General features: G+C 41.0%; 1 protein-coding gene across 1 annotated transcript in view; it reads left to right on the plus strand.

The window, feature by feature from the left end:
• Nucleotides 1–16,222, plus strand: part of LOC137291523 (ADP-ribosylation factor-related protein 1-like) — a 48,416-nt gene that overhangs the window by 21,108 nt on the left and 11,086 nt on the right. Inside the window, exons 6-7 of the mRNA XM_067822887.1 lie at nucleotides 4,481–4,551; nucleotides 7,204–7,304. Coding sequence (XP_067678988.1) covers nucleotides 4,481–4,551; nucleotides 7,204–7,304 — 172 coding nt within the window. The remainder of the gene's footprint in view (nucleotides 1–4,480; nucleotides 4,552–7,203; nucleotides 7,305–16,222) is intronic.

The following is a 16,222-nucleotide window of genomic DNA, read 5'->3' on the forward strand; positions in this document are numbered from 1 at the left end:
CCTGTAAATGTATGACGGTTTGGGTTGTATGAACCATCTTTAGAACCGGCATAATATGTTCCGGACCTGTAGAAGTACACGAGAACTATACCGAGACCATGGTTCACACCAGGAAGGCGAAAGTCTTTATTCGTTGGAATCTCAAACTCTCCACAAACACGTTCATAAGCGCGTTTATCATAGGGGTTATTCGTCATACTCCACGCTTTATCTTGGGGAAGAGGAGCACTTATTTCCTTCAATATTCGTCTCGTTTGATAATAAATATGAAACAAAATAACCGCCTTACTCAGTTCGTCTATACCGTAGTCTGGTGTCACACCCGACCCTGTCGTCGCACACCACACAGCAAAGTTTAGTTGGTTCTGCCAAAACTGCATTGGGTTTTGATTCCAGTTTACCACCGCCTGCGCGTTATTAACGGACACGATATAGTTTTCAAAGATATTAATAAAGGTTGTTTTAAACCCCGTACTACCTTCCACCACGATTTTCAAGTGTGCTAAATCCATATTATAATATATAATTCATATATTATAATATGTACATAACACTTCCAGGAATAAACGAGCGGTGAGGCCGTTCAGCTGACGCACGCGATCGATAACACATCAGGTCAACTCGAAGTCGCACTCTGCGATATCACCTACCTACCGCAATGGACTAACATCAACGCCAGCAACAATAAGCTGTTCGTCAGTGGAACTCGCAGTCAGATAACTGACGGCTACTACAGTGTGTGCTCTCTAAACGACGAGGTCTTCAAACCCCTGGGAGCCGAACTCAAGATGAACGACTCAAACGGCACAGTGGTGTTAATCAACAACGGAAGAACCTCCTTGAGGCTCGGCCGACCATTAGCGAGGATACTCGGTATGTCTCCTGACGAGATAAAACCAACAACAACCGTCACAGGTACGAAGTTACCCGACCTAGTACCGTACCGAGAGCTGTACATTCATCTCGGTCAGGTGAGCACAACGTACAACATTCAAGGAGGTCACCCTTCCACTATACTGAGAGCAGTGCCGGTGAAAACTGAGAAATACAACGACGGTAGAACCGAGTCGTTTTCACCACGGCAGTATAAGAGATTAACCCAGGGCAACATACCTGAGCTGGCAATATCGGTGTTAGATATAAATCATAATCCTGTAAATATAGGATACCTCAGCTTAACGCTTCATGTAAAATGACCAGCGCACAAGGGCCCGGAGTGAAAAAATGCGTCAATATCGGGATCTCCGACCTCGGAGACACGCGCGGTTTCGACGCTCCCGGAGTAGATGGTAAATCGTACGCCTTGCAACTGAAAAACAACATTTACAAACGCGTTGAAATCCCCTCCGGTGGAACCCTAAGTGATATAGTAGATACCACAAGAGCAACAGTCAACACTAAGTACACCCTTGTCAACACCGGTAATAATAATTGGATAATATACCCATCGTTCGGGGGTAAACTGTTCGACTTAGACGATGTTGAGAGCACTACCGTCGCCCGAAACAAGCCATATATGCTCGTCTTCACCGAAGATGACAAGTGGGTGTTGTTACCCGATAACGACTGGTTTCTCAATATTAGACTCGTCTCCCCTTACGTGTTCACGGATAACAAAGACAACCACCTAAACAAAGTCGTGAACAATGGAACCCTGCTCGTGGCTTACGTCCCAACTCAGAGACGTAGCGTAGTCGTCAGCCCAGTCAACACTATAGCAGCCCACATGCTATCGAGTAAACTGACCATACAAAACGTGACATTGCAGTTGGTGTCTGAATTCGAAGCCGTGGTCAAGATACTAGAGAGTCTACCAGCAAACTCAACACTGATCATCAAAGTCTACCTAGGGGAACCATCGGGGAATGATGTCGAGATCGTGAATGGGATCAAACTCGGGTGGGTGAAACGACACCAGTATCAAGTTTGCAACGTTTACGTGCGGGTGGGTGTTGGAGCCGACACCAGTCTGGAGGGGGTCAACGTGATCGTGGAAAACAAGATATCACTAACCAAGATCTTCCTGCCTGACAACATACACTTCATGGGTATGAAGTTCACCCCTGAATTATTATCAAAAAACCAGTTGGAAATTATATCGTAATAGTATAATAATGACCAGTCATCGTCCCAACACTACGCTTAACGACCTAGGAGATACGGAGGGATTCGATCAGCCTGGTGAGGAAGACGCCTTATATATCCTGCACTTTAAAGACAACGTGTACAGACGGGTGCCGTTATCAGATTTTAAAGAACCTAAATGGAATATCAACTTAACACTCGCCTCACCTTATATAACAATGGACGAAAATGAGTGGGTCTCTAAGATTAGTAACAACGGTAGCTGGATCGGGGATTTCATCATTCCGGAGAGGGGATTCATGATGTCTATTAATTCCGTAAATAGGTTAATGTCTGTAGGAAAAAATAAATTAACATTTAGCAATCGTTTGAGTAATATAGTAAATATTGTTGAGATATATTCCCCTTCCACACTCATCATAGAAGTCTTCTTTTATTTAAGCACTGAAAACAACTCAAGAGTACACCAAATTGTACCCGGGGTGACAGTACGCTGGTATGACGAACACCTAGGTCAACATTGTCGTATTATTATACAACGGGATACCCCGGGTCATATAAACCGCTTAATAAGCCTCAGTGGGGTTTTGATTACAACAGGAAAGTCTATTAACCTCTCACCTATTACCCTGACTAGTGGTATAGACCTTGTAGAATTCAAATTCACTTATGGACTATTAACTGAAACCCAATTAAAATATCTTTCATAATATATATTATAGGATGGGTCTGTACCCAGTCGTAGAGGAAGTAGCTAAGACGTTGGAAACCGTAGATGGGTTCCGCTTGAGGCAGTTATGTGATGTGAAACGTCAACTAGAACAAGACCGTGACACGCGGAAAGCACTATGTAAGAAGTACAATAGAGCTTTCAATATCGTGGACGGGGCTGACACTACCCTTATGGCAACCAGCATGGGACTAGGGGCGGCAGGTGTTGGATTATTAGCTACCATCGTGGCCGCACCTATAGTGCTAGGTATTGAAATAACGGCAGGGGTGGCAGGGTTGGCAGGATTGGCGCTTAAGTTAGTATCACGCAGACTTAATCGTAAGGCATTGAAACACGACGAGATCAGGGTTCTGGCCGAAGCAAAGCTGAACACAGTGAGTGAGCGTATTTCCACGGCACTCTCTGACAGTAAGATCTCAGAAGAGGAGTTTCGTTCAATCCTCTCTGAACTCAAAAAATATAACGGAATGAAACAAGATATTCGATCCAAGTCTCGTAAGTCTGCTATCAGCGAGGACGAGAAAAAAAAGTACATAGAACAGGGGATACAAAAAGCCCAGCAAGCCTTTATTATGAACACCAAAGAGATCGTAGGCGGTTCACGTTAAACTGTTTCATCGATATAAACATGACATAGGCACAGTGTTACCTCCAACACACGTTAAGTAGTAGGGGTAATGTATCTATACCAGCCGGGGGAACACGAGGGCGATAGCCGTAAGCGGGTCACCGATCCTATATGGTCAGTCAAAACTTACAACATAGATAAAGTGGATATGAAAGCCGACGAACCTAACTTGTACTACTTGAGGGATGGGCCGGGTAGGGGGTTTGTAAGAGAAGAATTATTAATCGTACCGTACAGCACAGTGTTACCTCCAACACACGTTAAGTAGTAGGGGTAATAGTAGCAAGAGCTAATGACCCAACCAAAGCCTTATTTACTAAATAAGGCTTTGTAGAGACATTTCTTGAAAGTGGTCCAGAACTGTCATTGTATATACTACTCAGGTCCTTATGAATATACTTGTTGTCTTGTCTATAACAGTGATGTTGTTTCTTATTTAGATAAGATGACCACAAGCAACACCCTGGCTGGAGTACCCCTGATCATGTTTTTGTGTCTTTGTTTAGATAAGATGATCACAAGCAACACCCTGGCTGGAGTACCCCTGATCATGTTATTGTGTCTTTGTTTAGATAAGATGATCACAAGCAACACCCTGGCTGGAGTACCCCTGATCATGTTTTTGTGTCTTTGTTTAGATAAGATGATCACAAGCAACACCCTGGCTGGAGTACCCCTGATCATGTTTTTGTGTCTTTGTTTAGATAAGATGATCACAAACAACACCCTGGCTGGAGTACCCCTGATCATGTTTTTGTGTCTTTGTTTAGATAAGATGATCACAAACAACACCCTGGCTGGAGTACCCCTGATCATGTTTTTGTGTCTTTGTTTAGATAAGATGATCACAAACAACACCCTGGCTGGAGTACCCCTGATCATGTTATTGTGTCTTTGTTTAGATAAGATGATCACAAACAACACCCTGGCTGGAGTACCCCTGATCATGTTTTTGTGTCTTTGTTTAGATAAGATGATCACAAACAACGCCCTGGCTGGAGTACCCCTGATCATGTTTCTGTGTCTTTGTTTAGATAAGATGATCACAAACAACACCCTGGCTGGAGTACCACTGATGTTGCTGGCCAACAAGCAGGATCTCGATGTAAGAATTATGTACATGTTTGTTACGATGCACTTGTGCAGAACAATACATATCTGTTGCACATTTTCCTTCCCTAGCCATTTTCTCAACTCTTTGGGAAGTATACAACCCTGTTTGTGTCAAATTAATGGTACAATTCCACCAATTGCCATCCTCTACCCTTCTTACAGCAGGGAATGAGACACTTTAGAGATCCGCCACTGTCTAGCATTCGCCCGGACACTTCGGCAGGTGAACCTTAGAGACCCTCCAGTGTCAATCATTCACCCAGATGCAAAGGCAGGAGACCCCCTAAAGGCCCTCCAGTGTCAGGCATTCACCCAGATACATAGGCAGGAGATGCCCTAGAGACTCTCCAGTGTCAATCATTCACCTAGATACCTAGGCAGGAGTCACCCAAGAGACCCTCCAGTGTCAGGCATCCACCCAGATACCTAGACAGGAGACACCCTAGAGACCCTCCAGTGTCAATCATTCACCCAGATACCTAGACAGGAGACACCCTAGAGACCCTCCAGTGTCATTCTCTCAGATACATAGGCATGAGATGCCCTAGAGACCCTCCAGTGTCAGGCATCCACCCAGATACCTAGTCAGGAGACACCTTAGAGACCCTCCACCGTCATTCACTCAAATACATAGGCATAAGGCACCCTATTTACCTGTAACTCGTTAACCTAATCAACACAAGCCTGCACACCAATCAGTTGAAGCCTGCACATAAGTTGAAGCCGGTACATCAATCAATCGAAGCCTGTACATCAATCAATACAACCTGTATATCTTATTACCCATTGTTGTCGGTCTACTGTTATGTGTATATATACTACAACCCTTTAGTTTTATCCTCACCTCACCAGAAGAAGAGACTAGAATCTGTCTCGAAACGTTGTGACCTTGTATAATAAAGAAGTTGAACCATAAAGCACTTTTAGTTTGATTCCTCCAACTTCTAAATGCCTTTGAAACAACTTATAGGTGGACATGTCCACTCGGTGACCGACATGACTAGATATTGTTATATATGTTAGGACATGCCATGTACTTCGCTACTTTAATTCTCTTATGGGATTATCATATCTTAGTTGATATCTCTATCCCTCAGCCTGACCCCAACCATCGTCTGCTTCAAACATCATGGTTTTGCTTTGAGACAACCTCTTCCTGCCTGTTTTTTTTCTCATAGTGACAGTGAGACTTCACGGTAGCTACATCTTTAATGATTTTAGCATGAAAGTTATTATTTTGTATGTAAGCTATTGTTTGTAATGAAGCTAAGTATAATTTTTAAATGGGAAATTGAAACATGCTCAGTAAGTTGCATAAAGCCGTGGTCTGTTCCAGATAAGTAGCTTTGGACTTTGAAAAAAATCTGCATTGCTCATGTCTGCACTAATCTCTCCTCTGTAAATTCCTTTTTGCACATTTCCTATCTCCCGACCTCTGGAACTGTAGTTATGTCAAACTTATATTAACAGATATTTCACACTTTCGCATATCAACTACATAAATTGTACAGATCAACATGAAAAAAAACCAGTATACTTTCTATTTCCGACTTTACCTACTGTGATCATCTCTTCACAGTGCAGCTGCCACCACTTGGTGATCACACAATGTCATTCATTCTATATCTGTATGTATCATCAGCAGATGGTTGCCCAATTGGTAACACTTTCCTGAAACATTGCAATATTTTCATGAGCATTGTTGAGCGAAAGCATCTGTTGGATATAGAATCACCTGAACATCTTGCAGAAGTGTGTTTATCATATAGTATACAAACTTGTTCCTACCCAAACCAAGTCATTTCATCAATAGTTTAGTGAATGTGACACGATGCAAAACTGCAGTAGGTCTGTTTGAGTCAATAAACAATAAGCACAAGGACAAATACGAGTCTAATATTGTACTATCATATTTATGTATGTTACCTTATCCTCACACTATCTGCTTTTTTCTCCTATCACCCCAGATACAGTTGAACCATTATGTTTTGTTTTTTTCACCATATGGCGAGAACATTGCTGAATGCGGTGTAAAACTAAACTCATTCATTCCTTCTTGCATTAGCTACAGCAGCAAGGGTGTCCGGAAGTTAACTTCAGTAGAACTAGATTTGATAATAGTAAACCTGCATCTATCTGTCTAGGATTAATGTTATACTCAGAATTAAGTGGCTACTTCCCACCTTTCAACAGATTCAAGCACATGGTATGAGTCATGAAGAGTGAAAATACATATTTTTTCGAGTAAACCTAAAAATTTATATTTATCCTGACTTATAAGCCAAATCATCCCTGCTCTTGTTTAATTTTGTAACAATGTAGATATTACAATTGTTATTTTTCTAAAGCAAGACCAAGGGTGGATTTCTCACAGAAATTCTTTGTGGATTGCCATCTTGATGGCCCCAATATAACTGACTTGAAACTAATATCATTTCAACTAAAATAAGTGTGATAACAACTGACAGGTGTCTGTTACTCTTACAGCTTCTCAAGTTACAGAAGGAGTTACTTGAAACTTTGACTGTATTTCAGTTATAACAGTGACTGCAGTTGATGGCTATGTGTGTGTGGTCATCAGGTATGGTGGCATGTAGCAGGAACATGTCTCATACTCATGCTATGCTTTCCTCCCTCTCCACAGGGCTGTGTGAATGTGGCCGACATGAGGACAATCTTTAGCCCCAGCCAGGAGCTGATTGGTCACAGGGATTTGCTTGTGTCAGGAGTGTCTGCACTAAAAGGGTGAGTATTGAGATATTGTACCTTTGTTACCTTCAATACAAGGATGAGCATGTGTGGGGTGTGTATGGCGATATTGCACCTGTGTTACCTTCAATACAAAGATGAGCACATCCTCGATATCTCCAGGGTATACGTTCCGAAAAGTCTCCACTATACCCTGGATGCATCTACGGCTCTGCCCGATAAATTTATTACCTCCCTTGACTGGCTTTTTATCCAATCAGGTGTCTACGCTGGGAAGTTGAGCGAACCAATCACAACTCACTCTCGCTTTTTAAATTATCTGACCGATTAAACATGGCAAACAAACCATGCAGAGGTTCTCTGAAAGAGGCAGATGGGGGTCTCCCATAAAAAGTTAAAAAGTTTCGGACCTATAAATTTGTCTGTATGATTTCCCTTCGCAGTTGCGAGTGCTGCCTTTGTTGACACTGGCAAGCTCGGTTATAACGGCGGTCTAGCTGACTGGCTACTGTGAGAATGCGGAGCCAGTCAAGGGAGGTAATAAATTTATCGGGCAGAGCCGTAGATGCATCCAGGGTATAGTGGAGACTTATCGGAACGTATACCCTGGAGATATCGAGGATGGGATGAGCATGTCTGGGGAGATATTGTACCTGTGTTACCTTCAATACAAGGATGAGCATGTGTGGGGTGTGTATGGCAATATTGCACCTGTGTTACCTTTAATACTAGGATGAGCATGTGGGGAGCATATGGAGATATTGTACCTGTGTTACCTTCAATACAAGGATGAGCATGTGGGGAGTGTATGGAGATATTGTACTGTTACCTTTAATACTAGGATGAGCGTGTGGGGAGCGTATGGAGATGTTGTACCTGGTGTTACCTTTAATACTAGGATGAGCGTGTGGGGAGCATATGGAGATATTGTACCTGTGTTACCTTTAATACAAGGATGAGCATGAGGGGAGTGTATGAAGATATTGTACCTGTGTTACCTTCAATACAAGGATGAGCGTGTGGGGAGTGTATTGACACATTGCACCTGTGTTACCTTCAGTACAAGGATGAGCATGTGGGGAGTGTATGGAGATATTGTACCTGTGTTACCTTTAATACAAGGATGAGCGTGAGGGGAGTGTATGGAGATATTGTACCTGTGTTACCTTCAATACAAGGATGAGCGTGTGGGGAGTGTATTGACACATTGCACCTGTGTTACCTTCAGTACAAGGATGAGCGTGTGGGGAGTGTATGGAGATATTGTACCTGTGTTACCTTTAATACAAGGATGAGCGTGAGGGGAGTGTTTGGAGATATTGTAGCTGTGTTACCTTCAATACAAGGATGAGCGTGTGGGGAGTGTATTGACACATTGCACCAGTGTTACCTTCAGTACAAGGATGAGTGTGTGGGGAGTGTATGGAGATATTGTACCTGTGTTACCTTTAATACAAGGATGAGCGTGTGGGGAGTGTATTGACACATTGCACCTGTGTTACCTTCAGTACAAGGATGAGTGTGTGGGGAGTGTATGGAGATATTGTACCTGTGTTACCTTTAATACAAGGATGAGCGTGAGGGGAGTGTTTGGAGATATTGCACCTGTGTTACCTTCAATTCTAGGATGAGCATGTGGGGAGTGTATGTCGATATTGTACCTGTGTTACCTTCAATACAAGGATGAGCATGTGGGGAGTGTATGTCGATATTGCACCTGTGTTACCTTTAGTATAAGGATGAGCATGCTTGGGGAGTGAATGGAAATGTTGTACCTGTGGTACATACAATACGTGGACCTACATACAATACGACCTGTTACCAGTGAGTTACCAATAGCGCATTTGATGCTCATGCTGTCAATCAGTGGATTATCTTGTTCAGACTAACTTACCTGCCATATATCGGGATTATTGCTTAGTGGAGCATAAAACTAAAATCAATCTCTCACATACAATACAGAGGCCTGTATACAATACAGACTCAGTCATACCATACAAGGACCTACATACAATGCAAAAACCTACATAAAATACAGGGACCTACATACAATGCAAGGACCATCATACAATACAGGGACCTACATAAATACAAGGACCATCATACACTACAGGGGCCTATATACAGTATAAACACAATCATACAACACAGGGACCTACATACAATACAGGAACCTGCATACAGTACAGTGACCTACATACAATACAGGGACCTACATGCAATACAGGGACCATCATACAATGCAGGAACCATCATACAGTACAGGAACCTACATACAATATAGGGACCTGCATACAATACAGGGAATTACAAACAATACAGGCACCATTGTACAATACAGGGGTCTACATACAAATACTTGAGCCTACAGACAATACAAGGACCGTCATACAATCAAGTATCTTCATACAATATTTTGACCTACATACAATACAGGACAAGAAACTACATGCAATAGAGCCAACATAGTATACATAGACCTACATACAATAGGACTTTCATACAATACAGGGACCTACATACAATTCAAGGACCATCATACAATACAGGGGCTATGTACAATTCAAGGACCATCATACAATACAGCGACCTACATGCAATACAGGGACATACTTACAATTCAAGGGCCATCATACAATACAGGGACCATCATACAATACAGGAACCTACATACAACACAGGAACCTACATACAACACAGGGACCGTCATACAATACAGGGACCTACATACAATACATGGACAATCATACAATACAGGGACCTACATACAATACATAGACCATCATGCAATACAGGGACCATCATGCAATACAGAGACCTACATACAATACAGGGATGTACATGCAAAACAGGGACCTACATACAATACAGGGATCTACATACAATACAGGGACCTACATACAATACAGGGATCTACATACAGCACAGGGACCTACGTACAATACAGGGATCTACATACAATACAGGGACCTACATACAATACAGGGACCAATACAGGGACCTACATACAATACAGGGATCAATACAGGGACCTACATACAATACAGGGATCTATATACAATACATGGACCATCATACAGTACAAGGACCATCATGCAATACAGAGACCTACATACAATACAGGGACGTACATGCAAAACAGGGATCTACATACAATACAGGGATCTACGTGCAATACAGGGACCTACATACAATACAGGGATCTACATACAGCACAGGGACCTACGTACAATACAGGGATCTACATACAATACAGGGACCAATACAGGGACCTACATACAATTCAGGGATATATATACAATACATGGACCATCATACAGTACAAGGACCATCATGCAATACAGAGACCTACATACAATACAGGGACGTACATGCAAAACAGGGATCTACATACAATACAGGGATCTACGTGCAATACAGGGACCTACATGCAATACAGGGATCTACATACAGCACAGGGACCTACGTACAATACAGGGATCTACATACAATACAGGGACCAATACAGGGACCTACATACAATTCAGGGATATATATACAATACATGGACCATCATACAGTACAAGGACCATCATGCAATACAGGGACCATCATGCAATACAGAGACCTACATACAATACAGGGACGTACATGCAAAACAGGGATCTACATACAATACAGGGATCTACATGCAATACAGGGACCTACATACAATACAGGGATCTACATACAGCACAGGGACCTACATACAATACAGGGATCTACATACAATACAGGGACCTACATACAATACAGGGACCTACATACAATACAGGGACCTACATACAGCACAGGGACCTACATACAATACAGGGACCTACATACAAAACGTTGACCATGATGCAATACAGCAGTATGCAGCAACAGAATCTGTACACACTTGCATATTCAGCTGAAAAGTGAGTTTGTTGTGAAAATAGTTCCGGATTACCAAGGAATATGGTTTGACTCTGCACAGTAGGAACACGTACTATTTGGCAAAATGTTTGTCAGACCCCACTAGTGATCATGCACTACATGGTAACACCTGACCATCAGTTACTTCCTTTCAAGGTTATCCTTACACTGCACCCATACTGGAATACATCAATGTCACATTGTTCGTGTCTCCAGCCATCCTTTCAAAAGTCAAAACAGGATTATGTCCCTTTGATCTGGAAATGGAGCACCAGAAATAGAGCATACATTGTTGAGACCTTACACTTCTTCTCATTTAAGTCATGTACATACAGATGGGAGGTATATACATTTGTTTTGTATAGCTATCAGCATTGAAATAGCTTAGAAGCAATAAACTTTGTCATTTTAAACATTCTCATGTAAAGGATTACTTAATCTATCATTGAAATAATCACATCTTTTAGATAATAGTGACTTAGTGGAGATAATATGTATCACAGTCACAGGAGAAACAAGGAAGCATGTTATGGATCATCACAGTAGTGCTGGTGCACTGAATGCCACATGCTTTCTGGGGGATGTGTTCTGTGTTTACGTTGTCAGAATTGCTGTGAAACTTGGCAGCTTGTCAAGATTGAAATAATCAGAATGTGATAAGGCTTGTATGGTTTAATCTGGGGAATAGTATATCCAGTTTGAATAGCCAAGATCAAAACAGATAGTACATGTGTCTCTGACGTGTCATTACATAAGACAGGTTCATTACATAAGACATGTGTGTTACTAAACTCTGCATTGTTTACGAACTGTTTTTGTGTTACGTGTTATGTTATACACCAAGACAGGTATTTTCTTATGGTATACTGTTCTTTGGTCGTACTACAAGGCACAAGAGGGTATCAAAAAGTTTTAATTATCACCACTACATTTTCAGGGTTGAAACTTCATTTTGATTTCATGTCCTGGATACCTCTCTACATAGTCAGTGTAAGTCACCATCCAGAGTGAAACATTTCTCCCAACGTTTCTCAGCCATGTGCAGACCGTTTAAATAGACCCCAATAATTTCTTGGTAAACCAACACTCCGCCTCATCAATGACCTGCCTGGTATTGTCAAAATGGCATCCACATCTTGTCTCACCTGTCAGGGACATATGATCAGTTTGAAAATTCCTTTTCCATCTCACTACAGTATCATAAGATGGGCTAACTTCACCATAAACAGATTTCAGCTCCTTGTGATCATGTTGATTCTGTCAGCAGTGCAGCTTTTCAGTTGCAAAAATTTGATTAACATTGCATGACTCAATCTTCTGCAAGCATGGGATTACTCATGTTTAGGATCAACTACCAGAAGATTGAATACAGTTAAGTAAGTAGCTTCTGGTCCATTAACTAGATAAGGATCACTGATGTTATTTTATAATTTTCAACATAATTTCTGAATAAATTCATGGTGATAATTAGAATTTTGTTATGTCCCCTCATATTCTAGGCCATACTAGAAGACAAGTGTGTATGTTGTTCAAGGTCATACTACAAGGCAGGTACAATCCAAGATGGCGGATGTGACAAGACATGTTTAGAATCGCTCTTGCTTTTGTGGATATATCTCCGTAAATTATTATCAGTGAGGCCCAGTACAGGCACATATTTGTGAAACAAACATCACGTCAAGGTTTGTTATAACAGAAGTCTGATCATGTCATCCAGAGAAAGGAAATTAAAGCGAAATGGGAAATCGTCCGCAATGAGGAGTTCCAGTGAGAAACACAAACCGTCATGATCACCCACAGACTCACTACCGACCAAGTTGTCCAAACCTCTGCTACAACCTACAGTGCCCGATGTCTTCACCTTCACAAGAACACCAAAATCTCCACCAAGAGCCAATGAAACAGGAAAGTCAACAGAAACATGCAGCCCAAACATCTTGTACCTGTCAACATTATTCACCTTCATAAATGAAGTGTCAGTCGATGTATTGACAACGAAGCTTTCAGAGGCGTTGATGCTACCAAAGCTGCAAGTAAAATTTCAAAAAGCTTTCCAACAAGTTGCAAAGGATATCATCGCAAGTACCCTCGACACTGTGATACAAGAGGAGAAGAGAGAAAGAGGAGATATCTGCATTATGAGAGAAATTGGAAAAAACGACAGAGGAACTGTACATGAAAAACAACGAACTGGAACAATACAGTAGAAGGAATTCCATCAAGATAGTGGTGTACATGAATCGGAAGACGATATTCAGAAGGCGGCCATGGATGTCCTTAAGAAGATGAACAAGGATATCTCGATCTCGGATATTGTTAGATGTCACCGAGTGGGAAATAGACTCAAAGGCAGAAGTAGTCAGATAATTGTAAAATTTGTGAGTTACAGGACAAGGATGGGGTGTATACCCAGCAGAGGAAACTTCGCTCTATGATGGAGAACGTTTTCGTAAATGAATACCTGACACAGTACAGAAGCAAGCTGTTCAAGATGGCGAGGGACTTTTGGAAATCTCGCTGGATCAAAAATGCATTGACCAAAGACGGTCGTATTTATATTCTTGAACAGCCAGAAGGTGCCATGCGCCAGATCCAGTGTAAAGAGGACTTGAGCTGATATCTACGGAAATAAGTCAAGTACTGTGTTTGGATCCAGTATTACATGTACCTAAAGGCTGAGATGTGTGTTTCCATCAAAGTGTGAGTCAGTTTCAGTTCGCTTGTGTGTGATACTGGTCACTACGTGATACTTCACACGAGTTAGCCAAATGTTATTACGTCTTAATAGTGTGTACATATATATCATGTAAATGTATATATCATACATGTATATATCCATACAAGCTGTCATATCACTACCATGTTATCATGTACACATGTTATCTGTGTGTGCCTTCCTGTATCACTACCCGTGAAGGTCCCGGGGTAGAATAGGCCTTCAGCAACCCATGCTTGCCATAAAAGGTGACTATGCTTGTCGTAAGAGGCGACTAACGGGATCGGGTGGTCAGACAGCTGACTTGGTTGGCACATGTCATCGGTTCCCAATTGCGCAGATCGATGCTCATGTTGTTGATCACTGGATTGTCTGGTCCAGACTCGATTATTTACAGACCGTCGCCATATAGCTGGAATATTGCTAAGTGCGACGTAAAACTAAACTCACTCACTCACTCACTCACTCCTGTATCACTCCTTCCTGTTTTTTTCTTAGCTCCAACTTTACCAAATCACATACTCAGAATATCTTATCTCATTAGGTCTGCACTTACAAGCTACATTAGAATTATACTACAACAATTGGTATTGTTTTACAATGATATGTCTCGATTTTCTTGTCACACCTTGTCTATTCATCTTATCAAGACAGTAGATAATGGGTAATGATATAATTCCACATCGTGTGACAATCGGGATATTTCAGTGTAAAACATGTTGTAAGATCATGCACTTTAGCAAAAGACAGTCCCCATTTCATTTACATAACAATTCTTTACAATTGGCTATTCTGTCAGAGTTCCTTTGTGCATTACAGTGTCAATTTAGCAACACAAACGTAGTCATACTTCTGCTATTGTTACTCCAGCTTGCTGGAGACTTAGAGTCAAACCCAGGCCCACAAATGCACTAGTTTCATGACAAAACTCTATCCTTGTTTCACCTTCACACAAGAAGCATAAGAAATAAACTTGAATATCTTAGTGAGTATGTTTCCGATAACGATATTATTGGTTTTACAGAAACACATTTAGTTGATAACACCGACTGTGAATCAGTGAAGTGGACAGGTTCCACGATCCTATTCGTAAGGACAGAAACTCATCTGGCGGAGGTATTATATTTATATCAGAAAAACATTAGCATTTAAGAGAATGCAAAACTTAGAAAACAATTATGATAAAACAATCTGGTAAAACTATACTTACCTGTTAAACCATTAATCATTTGTTTAGCGTACAGACCCGAGTATAATTCATTAGAATTCTGGGAACGATTAGACGCAAGCATTGAAAATGCTCTAGATGTTACAAGTTGAATTACTATAATAGGTCATCTGAATGCTGACCTTCTGTCTTGTAGAGGTAATCATCTTAAATATATCATATCAAATAAGTGTTTGAAAAATATTATAACAGAACCTACAAGGCTAACGCAGCATTCTAGTACTTTGATTGATCCAATTATTGTCAGCAATGATACTGGAAGAATTGGTGATTGTGGAGTTACTGAATTCCACGGACCTTTAAGTGATTACAAAGACATTTACGTAACCCTAACCACGACAGTGAATACAAAACGGCATATACCAGAGATGTATTATGTTACAACCATGGTGATTATACATCATTAAATGCACTTATCAATGACACAGATTGGAATAAGTTGTTAGTAAATTGTCAGGATGTAAATCACGCTTGTGAAATATTTTACCAGAAATTGAAAACGTTTCTCAAGTCATGTATCCCTACAAGGAAAGTCACTATAAGGCCAAATGACAAGCCATGGTTCAATTCAAATCTAAGACGAGAATGCAGGAAAAGGGACCGGTTTCGCAGAAAAGCAAAACGAACAATGTTGTTATCGGATGTTACAAAATTAAAAAAGCAAGGACAAAAAGTTAATAATATGAAATATTATGCAAAAGAAAACTTTTTCGGTAATCTAGACAATTTTCTTCTGGATTCATATGCTGAAAGCAACAGTTCATATTGGAAGCTTCTACGTTATCTAGTGAATCAGTCTGGCACAATTACCTGCATACCCCCTCTTAAATCTAATGATGATCATGAACGTCTGAAAGATTGATCGAGTATTTCCAGTCTATTTCAACAGAGGATGAAAGCAACGCATGTCTACCATATTTCAGTAAGTGAACAAGTGAAAGTTTTGACACCTTAGTTATATCCAAATATGTAATTGAAGATCTCATTGAAAGGTTACATGTGAAAAAGGCATCCAGTCATGACAGAATGAGTCATCTACTGTTGAAACACGTATACTCAATAAGTAACGTCTAATGTTTGTTCCTTACAAACATG

Source organism: Haliotis asinina, chromosome 7, assembly GCF_037392515.1.
Source record: "Haliotis asinina isolate JCU_RB_2024 chromosome 7, JCU_Hal_asi_v2, whole genome shotgun sequence".
Classification (NCBI taxonomy): Eukaryota; Metazoa; Mollusca; class Gastropoda; order Lepetellida; family Haliotidae; genus Haliotis; species Haliotis asinina.